The sequence below is a fragment of the Narcine bancroftii genome, chromosome 2 (genome assembly GCF_036971445.1).
Source record: "Narcine bancroftii isolate sNarBan1 chromosome 2, sNarBan1.hap1, whole genome shotgun sequence".
NCBI lineage: Eukaryota > Metazoa > Chordata > Chondrichthyes > Torpediniformes > Narcinidae > Narcine > Narcine bancroftii.
Genome location: NC_091470.1, coordinates 6,308,521 through 6,321,673, shown reverse-complemented (window position 1 = coordinate 6,321,673; position 13,153 = coordinate 6,308,521). Strand labels below are relative to the sequence as shown.

At 48.1% G+C, this 13,153-nt stretch overlaps 1 protein-coding gene across 3 annotated transcripts in view; it reads right to left on the bottom strand.

The window, feature by feature from the left end:
• LOC138753150 (cytosolic carboxypeptidase 3-like) overlaps positions 1–6,321 on the bottom strand; it is a 52,956-nt gene extending 46,635 nt beyond the window's left edge. Inside the window, exon 1 of one of the 3 annotated variants that reach the window (XM_069915733.1) lies at positions 5,592–6,321. Coding sequence is in view for 1 of the 3 variants with exons in the window: in XM_069915732.1 (XP_069771833.1) it covers positions 5,592–5,669 (78 nt within the window). In the remaining 2 variants the exon portion in view is untranslated. The remainder of the gene's footprint in view (positions 1–5,591) is intronic. The other 2 variants (XM_069915731.1, XM_069915732.1) reach the window with 2 other exon arrangements.
• Between the last annotated feature and the right edge of the window lie 6,832 nt (positions 6,322–13,153).

Here is a 13,153-nt window from a genome sequence, read left to right as displayed (position 1 = left end):
CCCCCTCCCCGGCACCCCCCCCCCCCCCCATCGCCTTCTCCAGCTCTGTTTCTCTCCCTTCCGTATCCCCATTTCCTTTCACACAGACAAAATTAATTCTCACCTCTTCCCTTATCATATCCAATTATCACCTCTTGTTGGTCTGGACTCCTCCCCCCACCAGCACCTGTCTTGATCTTTGCTTATCCTTTGGAGAAGGGCTCCTGCCTGAAACGTCGGCAGGTATGTCTCTGTCTCCTATGGACGCTGCGAGACTGGCTGAGATCTTCCAGCACTTCGGTGGATCTTTAACTATAATCTCAGCTCCTGCAGACTTTCGTGTTTCACTCTGCTCATCTTCAGGCTCCTGTACCTCCTTCCTGATGGTAGCAGAGTGAAGAGGGCATGGCCTGGGTGGTGAGGGTCCTTGTTTGGTTGTGATACTGCCTCTGTAGATGGAGTGAAGACCGATAACACTGGACGAGTTCACTGGCCAAGTTCACAACCTGTTCCTGACCTGCACATTGGCCCTTCCGTACCAGACAAGGATTCCACCGGTCAGAATGCTCTCCATGGGACACCTGTAGATATTTAGTGATGTACCAAATTTCTTCAAACTCCTCACCAAGTATAGCTGCAGACAAGCCTTCTTCATGATTGCATTGACCAGGATAGATCTTCAGAGACTTGGCAACCTTTAATTCCTGTCCTTAATTAGCCTTGGAACTTGTGGTTCAAACTTCCTGTGAATGTAGAGGTACATCGTCCACACTGGATAAGGATGACATCTTTTCTTGTCTGAAGCCCATTTGCCAGTAAGATGGGTTTTGATGCATAATTACAAATGATTGAAGTTTTATTTTAAATTCAAGTTTATTGTCATTTGATTGCAAGACAGCCACAGTCACACGGTACTTGTTACACCCAAACACATATACAGGTATCTCTCTGCTTTTCAAAAGTTCGGTTTATGCCACTTCGCTGAAAGACCTTCATTAGTACCTGTCCCTGTTTGCTCTAACTGAAAGAAATCCGCAGAGGATTTTCGCTTTCACGAATAAACCGGAAAAAGCGAAAGTCGAGTTCAGCGTTTGTTGTGCGGCATGCCATTCTAGAGGCAGCGTACATCTCGAGCAGCGAGAGTGGTACTACACTGTATATACTGTGGCGCGATCAGTGACCACTCGCAGACACGAAGCAAGTCATCCAAGGGTACTCCTGGATTTTCCCCTCCCCCCCCGCCCCCCACTCCGATGGGAGATGCTGAAAGATGCTAGGGGTCCTCAGTGATTTTGCACGCTCTCTTCAGACAATGATTCAGTCTGGCTTGTTCCTCTGGAATGCTCCGGTTTCCCTCATCCTTCAAAAACTTATGAGTGTTCACTGGCATGTTTGGGGGGGCAAGGGCTCATGGTTCGAAAATAACTGAACTTAAATTCTATGGTGGGATTTGAACTCTGCATCTTGGATGAGGTTGAACAAATGTTTGTAGGACGTTAATTAAATATATCATCCCATTTATGAAATGCATCCGGGGAGGCGGCAGGGCACTGGTAACAGGGAGAACACCCCCCCCCCCTTCCCCACCATTGAGAAGGAAAAGCAGAGGAGATGACCCTAAGGATGGTGTCCATGGAGGCAGACCAGCGAGGGGCTCTGTGGCCGGAGGACACACACGAGCGACAAGCTGTTGGTGACCTGCGGGCAAGGATCCAACGCAGGGCACGGGCTGTTGTCGACTTTAGGTCAAAGGACTCGCATCAAGCTGCAGGCTGCTGGAGACTGGTTCATGGAGATCGGAGCCGGGATTCAAGCGGGTGCTGAGGGCAAGAAGGGGTCTCGAAGGGTCTGGGAGCTGAAAGCTCCCTGATTGTGTTGGAAGTTTGGAACTGGAGCCCAGGTTCCAATGGATCGAACAGGTGGCTGCAGAGGCTACGGGAATCACTGGAGGAGAATCCACGGATGCTCAGTGACTCTGAAGGGACTACTTCTTTGACTACTTGACTTTATTCCTTTGACTTTACGATTAGACTTACTCTACTCTTTACTCTTTAATTATTGATCTACCTGTGCAGACGGGACTCCCTTTTGCTTCTGTGAGGGTGTCAGAGAATGCTAATTCATGTCTGCCTTAAGACAGACTAAAGGCAATTTCATGTAATATTACATTTCTGTTTTATTACGTGATCTGATCTGATTTTGTTCCCATAAAGTCCTGGATTATCTTCGAAACCATTAGTTTCGGAGGTCCAGGATCTTGTTGATGAGCTGGAAGGCGAGGGAGGATGTACCTGGCTACGGTGAAGAAGGTAATCGAGTTCCAGACCATGGGCCAAGCTTGGGATCTTCCCAAATTACTGCCATGCCAATATTTATTCACCCCCTGCAGTGTGGAGATTGTTTGAAAAAGTTTACAGCAGGACATAGGTCAGTTAGAAATGTTGGCAGATTTAAGGCAAGTGGAGTTAAATTCAAGATTAAAGATTTCATCTATTATCAAGTAATCATTATTACACGAAATTGCCTCTGCCTGACGCAAGAGTCACCATTAGTGTCACCCGGAGCTCCTGACAGTTCGAGAGAAAGAGAAGCAAAAAAGAGTCTCTTCAGGGACACCGAGTGCCCGTGGATTCGCCTCCAGTGCTTCCTGCAGCCCCTGCAGCCGCCCGGACTCCCAAACTCCAGATCCAAACCTCCTAAACGATCAGCACCCGAGGCCCTTCTTGTCCTCGGCACCTCCTCGAGTTCTGGCTTCAAGTTCCCTCCGGGCGCTCCAGTTTCCTCTCACTTTCCAAAAAACATAGGGGGCCTGTAGATTAACCGGTGCATTTGGGCGGCGCCGGCACGTGGTTCTGTTACCGTGTTCCATCCCTAAAGTTAAAGAATGTAATAGTGACAGGAAGGGTGCAGCGGATTTGGAGAGGGTGTGAAGGAGGTTCGCCAGGATGGCGCATGGATTGGAGAACATGCTTTAGCAAGTAAGGTTGGCGGAACTGGGGCTTTTCTCTTTGGATGAGAGGTGCTTAAAAGGTTACGGTCGTATTGTTGTCACATAATATTACAGTGCAACTCTGATTCTCCAAAATCGGATTCTCCAAAATCCTCATTTATCCAAAAGTTTTTCGGAGCCGAACTGACCGCGGACCTTGGGCTCCCGGCAGCAGTGGAGACCTCGGGCTCCCAGCGGCAGCACAGAACTCGGGCTCCCGGCGGCAGCATAGACCTTGGACTCTTGGCAGTGGTAGCGGGGACCTCGGGCTCCCGGCATGAACAGGGACTCGGTGGGGAGGTGTCAGTGATCGGCGGCGGCCAGCATTTTTTCGGTGAGAATGAAACATTATTTTAATGCTAAGAAAGCCTCCCCTGTTGTTGTCCCAAGATCATGTTATATGGCGAGCTCTCCACTGGCCACCTTGACAGAGGTGCACCAAAGAAGAGGTACAAGGACTGCCTAAAGAAATCTCTTGGTGCCTGCCACATTGACCACTGCCAGTGGGCTGATATCGCCTCCAACCGTGTATCTTGGCGCCTCACAGTTCGGCGGGCAGCAACCTTTTTTGAAAAAGACCGCAGAGCCCACCTCACTGACAAAAGGCAAAGGAGGAAAAACCCAACACCCAACCCCAACCCACCAATTTTCCCTTGCAACCGCTGCAACCGTGTCTGCCTGTCCCGCATCGGACTTGTCAGCCACAAATGAGCCTGCAGCTGACGTGGACATTACCCCTCCATAAATCTTCGTCTGCGAAGCCAAGCCAAAGAAAAATGGCCAGTTCTTTAAAAAAAAATGTTTATCCAAAATGGGCCTGGTCCCAACCCTTTTCGATAATCGGAATTATACTGTACATTTTGAACATAACAGGTAGGAATCTCTTTAACTTTGTCAACCAGAAGGAAATCAGAGAGTGATCACTTTGTCCAGTGCCCCTCGCAGAAATGAGATCCCAGTGAGGAACCAACTCACAACCCCTGGTTTACATGGCCAGCGCTCAAACTACTGAGCTATCAGGGCCTCTATAGAGGTGTATAAGATTATGTGGGACTTGGATAAGCTGGACAGCCAGCACTTTCTTCCTGGAGTGACAATAGCCAATACCAGAGGACATCTGTACAAAGTTTAGGGGAGATGTCTGTGGTAAGTTATTTACACAGAGAGTGGAAGGCATTGCTGGGGCTAGTGGGTACAATAGGGGCATTTAAAATACACACTATAAGGGAGTCACACAATGTGGAAACAGGCCCTTCAGCCCAACCTGCCCATTCTGACCAAACTAGCCCACCCACACTAGTCCTATTTACCCATCACCCCTGAACTCCTCTTATCCACGTATCTGTCCAAATGTTAAGGTCCCTGCCTCAACCCCCTCCTCCTGCTACCCGTCCCACCCACCCACCACCCTCTGTGTAAAAACGTTACCCCTCAGCTTTCTGTTAAATCTCTCCCCCCACCTCATCTTAAACCCATGTCACCTGGATTTCCAATTCCCCTACTCGGGGCAGAAGACTGATGGGTGTATGAAAAATAGAGGGTTTCGGGTATGAGGAAGGGAAGGGCTAGATTGTTCTGGAGTCAGCTTAAATGGGTCAGCACAACAACATGGGCAAAACCCTCCCAACCATCGAGAACATCTACAGGGATCGCTGTCATCGGAGAGCAGCAGCGATCATCAAGGATCCACACCGCCCAGCACACGCTCTGTTCTCGCTGCTACCAACCACAATGACAAACTCAATCAGGGACTCATTTAAGGACTCTAACTGGACACTTTATTGATTTTTTAAATTCTCTGTATTGCACAGTCAGTTTGTTTACATTCGTTATCTGTTTACAGTTCTCTTTACATGTTTTACACTAAGTACAGTTTTTTTTGCACTACCAATTAGTGGTAATCCTGCCTGGCCCACAGGGAAAAGGAATCTCAGGGTTGGATGTGGTGTCATGTATATAATCGGACAATAAATCTGACATCTGGCCATCCCTCCTATGTGAGAGGATATTGTGTTTATCTAACTATTATCTGCATTTGGACGCCTCCAAATGTTTTACAGGCAATGAATAAAGAGCATTATCACCCAGTCTAGGGTCAGTAGAGGCATAATCACTGAGAGGGGACTGGTAAGAACTGTCCAAAATGGTGGCAGGGGACCTCATTTTATCCATGTAACTTTATGTCAAGGGACTTTCCTAATTTGTTTGACCTCTGAGTTCTGGTGACCGAAGAATTCGGAACTGGTGTCAGCAAACTCAAAGAGCAATTGGGATGGATCCACAGCCCTCACTCTTTTCAAAAGACCGAGCAGTTGGTTTCCCCTACGATCAGATCTGCAGTGAACCTCAGGGCAAACCCCAGAGGGCTGCTGAAGAACCAGGTGATCCTCCAGGAATTGTATAAATGCCCAGAGCTCAGGTGCAGAGTGGAACGAGGGAGGCCGCCCATGCGAACCAAGAGAACATCTGCGAGGACTCATCCTAGGTACAAAACAACCAGTTCATTCAAAATGGTTTGCTGTACACCAGGAAGATCGAAATTCTGCTGAGAAATGTTGTACTGTTCCATTTAAATCCCTTACACTATTCATTTATCTGAGTTCCTAATAAATCATTCACTCACCTTAATTTGAAGAATTTTCAACACAGATCTACAGGTAAAGGGAAGATTTGAACATTTGTGATGGAACTTTAGTTTCATGGCATCACAAGATCATTCTCTCTCTCTCTCTGTCTCCAAATCTCTTTCTTTCTCTCTCTCTCTTTCGGTGTCTCTTTTTCTCTCCCTGCCTCTGAATCTCTTTCTTTCTCTCTCTATCTTTCTCTTTCCTTTTCTCTCTCTCGGGAAGTTGCCATTATCCCCACAGAAACCAACTATCAGGATTCTGTTCGTCTGCCTCTAAAATGGAAAGCAGATCATTTCCAGCGGGAGATAACAAGGCTGAACTGTGGGGAGGAACCACACAGAATGTGATGCTTAACCCTTTAGCTACCCAGATTTCTACTTATTCAGTTCATGCATTGTCATGTGTGCTGTGAGAAAGTTTGTTTTGTGAGCGGCCCAGCTAGTTAGCCCACACATAGCACCGTAGTTATAAACAGTGTGTAGTGACAGAGAGATCGGTTAGTTCAGAGCTTGTGTGAGGTTCAATTCAGGAGTCCGATAAAGTCCTTAAGTCTGGCGGGCGTGATAACACACTTGTGAATCTTCTTCCTGACAGGAGGGGATAAAGATACTGAGTCTGGGGAGGGACGTCTGTTAACGAGTTGGCTGCTTTTCCGAGGCAACTGGAGGTGTAGGGTTTCCCGCTATCTATTCCTCATGATTTAGCTCCCTGTCCCTCTGTCTCCTTTCCCCCTGCTCTGCATTCACTGAGCCATCCTCCACTTCCCCGTTCAGTTCTCACCTTTCCTCACTTGCCTTCCCACCCACGTCCACCTCTGGCCTGTCAGCCTGTTCTCCTCCCCCTGCCCCTTCTTCCTTCCTCCCCTTTTTTTTATTCAGGAGCCTGTCTGCTCAGGCTCGAAACATCAGTGATATATCGTTACTTCCTGTGGACACTGCATGACCTGCCGAGTTCCTCAATTTATGCTCCCACCGCATCCATCCAGTCCTCATCTCTGCAGGATCTCTGTGCTGACCACTGCCCAGCGGACTTGTTGCGTCTGGGAACACTTTTCCAGAAAGGATAGTGCAGCAACATCCAGCTGACGGGGTCATTGCGTGGCAACAGGGCCAGGCCCATCCTTGGCAACAGGGCCAGGCCCATCCTTGGCAACACCTGGAACAGGTAGAACATCAGCACATAGCCTTTGTACTTTGGTTGGACGCGGCCGCACACGCGGCCGCACATGAAGGTGCTCGTCTGAACGAGGGCCACGCTGGGGACACCCTTGCCCCTCCCCCACCCCTGTTATCTGGTGGCTTCAGACCCTTTCCATTTTGTATTCCCACATGAACCAAAAGACAACAGGGTGGGGGGGGAGGGAGTTGGGTCACAACTGCAGTACTGAGAGCTCCTCTCACCTGATGACCAGGTCCTTCCCTGTTACTGAGACTGATTTTCTGGTTGTCTTCCCAAGAGGGCCATGGAGGCTCAGTCATTGAGCATGGTTGGCAGGTGTACGGGTGTTAAGGTAAACGGGGTTAACGCAGGAAAGTTGCACTGAGGAAGAGATCAGGCATTATCTTATGGAAAGAGGGAGGTCAGCTCTTGTCTTTGTGTCAACTTCAGAATCAGGATCAGGCTTATGTTCTCCAGTTTCACCCTGCCAGATTCCTTATGTAATCCAATGTGATTCTGACAAATCTGGGACAATCTGAGCATGTGCTTAACAAGGAAGAATGTTGTATAATGCCCTGCCACATTGCAGTGTGGAGATAACAGCCTGCATGCCCACTTAAAAAATTCCTGAGACAGAGAGCATCAGTTCCTGGACAGAGCCATGGAATGATGAAGGGAGACAATTGTGCACTTGTCTAAACAGTAAAGTGAAGCCATTGTCACGAGGCAGGACTTCAGTGAGGAATTCTAACACATAATCAGATTGGCAGGTTGTTTAAACTTATAGTGGTGAATACGGATAAATAGTTCCCTGAAAATGGCGTCACAGGTAGATGGGGCTGTAAAGACAGTTCTTGGCATGTTAGCTTCATAAATCACTAACCTCTTTCATACCGCCGAATCCATGTGGATTAACCGGCTAATTTAGCGGGTCTGTTCTCGGTAATCGCGTGGAGTGGAACGTCCCAACCTGGCAGGGCAAGTTGGATTCAACTGGGGTCTGACATTTGGTGGGGGCAAGTGTCAGAGCCTGGCCGAGTTAACTCACTAATCGCCTTCTGGCAGAGTGAGAGTATAACCTGTTCTCACATGGTCACTGCTGGAGGTGGGGGGGGGAACACTGGGTAAATCATGGTACACCGAGAAAGGCTCCTGAGAACAGTTTACTTGGTAAGTTCACCCGTTTCCTCGGAGGGTTGGTGGTGAGAAAGGGGCTAAAGTACTGAGTGCAGGAGCTGGGATGTTGTGGTAAAGTTGTACAAGACATTGGTGAGGCCACATTTGGAGGATTGTGTGCAGTTCTGGTCACCAAACTACAGGAAAGATATCAATAAGATAGAAAGAGTGCAGAGATTTACTGGGATGTTGCCTGGATTCAGGAACTAGGTCTTGTGCCGCCTGTTTTTGTGCTATGGCTCTATCCAGCTGTGGACTCAGTTTCCTTCCCATAACCCCTAATTCCCCTATTCTTAAAAAATCTACGTCTTAACCCCATTCAGTGAATTGAATTCAATCAATTAAATGGATTAAAATCGCATGCTCTGAGATACAGGTAAGTCAACCCGCACTTACGAAGAATGGGTCATACAAAGATGAAGCAAAAGTGCGGGGTGCAGTCGATTAGATGGAACGGCATTCGTAATTCTCATCGCAGAGAGATCAGAGTAGAATGATTGTAGCGAACAGGGCAGGAATGTGGGACGGACTCACTAAAACCTTCCCCTTCTGATGCAAAAAAGCAGTGATCTGACAGGAGGAAAGATTTGCCTTCGCCTCCCTTCCCCCTCCCTCAAAGCAATCTGAAGCCAAGGATGTATCAAAAACTGGGAAGCATAGATAGGGTTGAGAGCCAGCGCATTTTTCCCAGGGCAAGTCTAGCCAACACCAGAGGGTGCCTGGACAAGGTGAGGGCAGGAAAATTGAGGGGAGACGGCAGGTTTTTTATACAGAGAGTGGTGGGGGCCTGAAAGGCATTGCCAGGGGTTGGTGGTGGAGGCTGAAACAATAGGGACATTCAAAAATCTCTTAGATGGACACATGGGTCCAAGAAAAATAGAGGGTTCTGGGTGTGAGGGAGGGAAGGGTTGGATTGCTAAGTAGGTTTCTATAAGTCAGCACATCGTCATGGGCTGAAGGGCCTGTAATGTGCTGGAGTCCTCTTTGTGTGTCTTATTCCCAAAACAGGTTTGAGTGTGGTCAGGAAGTGGCCAGTAACCAGGGGCTGTGTGTGGAGGGGGGTGGAAACTATTTTCACCAGCTGAGAAATTGAGTCATCAGTGTTCAAGTGTCCTAAACACTAAGAAAATTCTCAGTGAAGCAGGAATAACAATCTCTCTACGCTGCTTGGGATTAGTCACACAGATGCATCTTATTCCCTGCGCTCGGATTGTGGAGCCCACACAGATACACCTGCAGTTATAGGGCGCAATACTGAGTCTCAGGGCTTTCGTGTGTGTGTGTGTGAGATGGTTTGTGTGTGTGGAAGAGTGAGTGTGTTTGAGAGAGTGTGTGTGTGTGTGGGACAGATGAAAGAGGGAGATGATGTGTGTACCTCTCCCTCTCTCTCCTCCCTGTGCCTGGTGATGTAGCAGCTGGTTACAGGATGAGCGAGAGAACTCTGTGGGCAGATTTGTGTGGGAGATGCGATCAGTGGCCTCCAAATTTCCTTGGTCTTTCTGCCACAGTGAAACAAAAAAACCCTTTTCATTAGAAAGCCAGTTTCCTCTTACATCCCAAGATAGGAGGGGGTAGTGAATTAGATGCTGTAAATTACCCCTGGTGAGTGAATGAGGGGCCAAACATGGCGGATGGGTGTTGATGGGAATGTCGGGAGAATTTAAAAATGGGAATAATGGGTGAGCATGAAGCCAATGGGCCGAAGGGCCTGTTCCCACACGGTTCCTCTCCAGATCGGACATGGGCATCTTATGGTAATCTTTATTTAATTGAATTTTTCTCCAGAAAGAAAAACACATTAATTTACTGTAAACAGATGTCTTCTTTCTTCTTTGGCTTGGCTTCGCGGACGAAGATTTATGGAGGGGGTAAATGTCCACGTCAGCTGCAGGCTCGTTTGTGGCTGACAAGTCCGATGCGGGACAGGCAGACACAGTTGCAGCGGTTGCAGGGGAAAATTGGTGGGTTGGGGTTGGGTGTTGGGTTTTTCCTCCTTTGCCTTTTGTTAGTGAGGTGGGCTCTGCGGTCTTCTTCAAAGGAGGTTGCTGCCCGCCAAACTGTGAGGCGCCAAGATGCACGGTTTGAGGCGAGATCAGCCCACTGGCGGTGGTCAATGTGGCAGGCACCAAGAGATTTCTTTAGGCAGTCTTTGTACCTTTTCTTTGGTGCACCTCTGTCACGGTGGCCAGTGGAGAGCTCGCCATATAACACGATCTTGGGAAGGCGATGGTCCTCCATTCTGGAGACGTGACCCACCCAGCGCAGCTGGATCTTCAGCAGCGTGGACTCGATGCTGTCGACCTCTGCCATCTCGAGTACAGATGTGGGCCATTAGCAAAAGCTGGGGCTTTGTGTTCTTAATTAAATGAGAATTAAGGATAGGGGAATCCAACCAACATTACAAAGGAACAGGAAGAACTTGGAGAGGTGTGAAACCGCATTGAAAGAGGGAGAAAGATATGGGACAAAAGCCAAATTAATTTTTCCTTGAACATTTCAAAGCTGCTTTTTTTTGACCAACCTGCAGAAATGACACTATTAATTTAATTGTATTTTTTTCAAGTCATCGAGGTGAGGTCACACAAGTGCTGTAAATGTCTTCATGAAAACAATCCCACCAGAGTTTGGTACCTGCCCTGTTATTTGCCTGACAACCTTAACATGCATTTACTGTACAACTGTAACGATCACTTGTGAAGATTTACTGCTATGTTGCCTGGACTTCAGGAACTGAGTTAGAGAATGAGGGGAGATTTGATCGAGGTATTTAAAATTATGAGGGGGAGAGACAGAGTAAATGTAGGTTGGTTTTTTCCACTGAGAGTAGGTGAGATACAAACCAGAGGACATGGGTTAAGGGTGAAAAAGTTTAGGAGGAACTTCTTCACCCAGAGAGTGGTGGGGAAGTGGAACAAGCTGTCAACTGAAGTGGTGAATGCGGACTCAGTTTTAACATTTAAGAGGAATTTGGGCAGGTACATGGTTGGTATGGAGGGATATGGACTTGGTGCAGCTCAATGGGAATAGACAAAAATTGGTTTGGCATGGGCTGAAGGGACCTGTTTCTGTGCTGTAGTTTTCTATGGTTCTATTTTCCAGAAGGTTGTGCCACGAGGTGTCCAGCCCTCTAAAAGGCATCAGGAACTCAGAGGGTCATAAAGCCTTGATATAGGGAAGGAGGGAGTCCAAATTTCGTTGATTTCTGTTGGTTAGCATAGCGGTTAGTGCAATGCTCTGGGCAAAGATAGTAGACAAAATGGTTAAGAATTTAGTTGCGGTTGGGCTAATTATGATAGGATTATGATAGGAACTGAGGGGAGTAAATTGGGAACACATGTTCTCGGGGGAAAAGCACAGAAGTAGTGAGTAGGATGCTTAGGGAGCACTTGCATGGGGTTCTGGATAGGTCTCTCTCTGAGAAAGGGAAAAGGTGGTAGAATAAGGGAACCGTGGTTGACAAAAAAAGTGAGGCAGATAGTTAAGAGGAAGAAGAAAAGAACAGCGCCGGCACTTCCTGGGAAGACTGAGGCGGCAAGACCACCGGCCACCATCATGTCAACCTTCTACAGGAGCTCGATCAGGAGCGTCCTGGCCGGATTCAGCACCACGTGGGTACGGTTGTTGCAGAGAAATGGATCAGAGGTCAATCTACAGGATGATGAGTGGCAGAGAGGATAATTGGAGTCCCCCCCCCCCCCCCTTTTCCCCATCGACCTGATCTACCGGGATCCTTGTCTGAAGAGGGCACACAAAATCACTGAGGATCCCCTTCCACCCTGCGCAGAGCATCTTTCAGCTGCTCCCATCAGGGGAGAGGTCCAGGAGGATCAGAACCAGCTCCACCAGGCCGAGGGTCAGCTTCTTGCCACGGGCAGTGAGAACGCTGAACGACCAAAGGAACTCCCCACACTAACCATCCGAGACTCTATGTGTGTTATGTCTGGTTGTATGTCTACGTGTTTTGCACTAAGGACCGGAGAACACTGTTTCATCAGGTTGTACTTGTACAATCAAATGACCATCTTGACTTGACTTGAAGGTTCAGGAAGCAGAAGTCAGAAGGGTTCATGAAAATTAAATGGTAGCCAGAATGGAACTGAAAAAAGGACATAGTGAGCTAGAAGGGGGTCTGAGAAGATCTTGGCAAGTAGCATTGAGTAAAACCCTATAGCACACATGAAGAACAGAAGGATAACTAGAGTGAAGGTGGGGCCGCTTAAGGACAAAGGAGGCAACACATGCCTGGAGATGGAGGAAGGTGGGAAGGCCCTAAATGAATACTTCAATGTCCACCAGAGAGAGGGGTCTGGTGAATGTGAAGTCAGTATAGAGTCGGCCTATGTGCTGGACCAAGTTGAGGTTAGGAATGAAGTACAACCCTGAGACTCTTTTCCCTACCAACCAGGCAGAACATCTACTGAATGGCAGTGAAAAAACTGTACAGAAGAAAATGTACGTTTTCATAAGAATTAAGTACAAACCGTGCAGTACAGAAAATAAATCTCCAGTAATAAATAATGTGCAAAAAGTTCCTTAAATGTGTCCACTGTGGGGAGGGAGTGTGTGACTGTGGGGGTGACAAGGTTGATGTAGTGATTAGTGCAATGCCTTTACAGCCCCAGTGATCAAGACCTGGGTTCGAATCCCACACTGTCTTTAAGGAGATTGTACGTTCTCCCCATGTCTTGGGATTTCCCCGGGAGCTCTGGTTTCCTCCCACCGTTCAAAACGTACCAGGGTTATCGGTTAACTGGGTGCCAGTTGGGTGGCATGGGCTCATGGGCCGAAATGGCCTGTTACCATGCTGTATATCTGAATTTAAATTTAAAAGAGTCTCTGATTGAGTTTGTCGTTGAGGAGTCTGATGGTGGAGGGGGAGCAGCTGTTCCTGAACCTGGGGGTGCGAGTCTTGTGGCATCTACCCCTTTTTCCTGATAGCAACAGCGAGGACAGAGCGTGTACTGGGTGGTGTGGGTCCCTGATGATTGCTGCTGCTCTCCGAGGGCACCGCTCCATGTGGGGAGGGATTTGCCTGGGATGTAATGGGCAGCCATTTCAAGGCTTTCTACTCAGGGTATTGGAGCCCCCATAATAGGCATTCAGATTGATAAGAGTGAAACACGATGGGCTGCAGATTGTAGTAAACACCCTGAGATGCTGGAGGAACTCAGCCGGACAAAGAGATATCGCCGATGTTTTGGGCCTGAGCCCTTCTTCAAGAAAA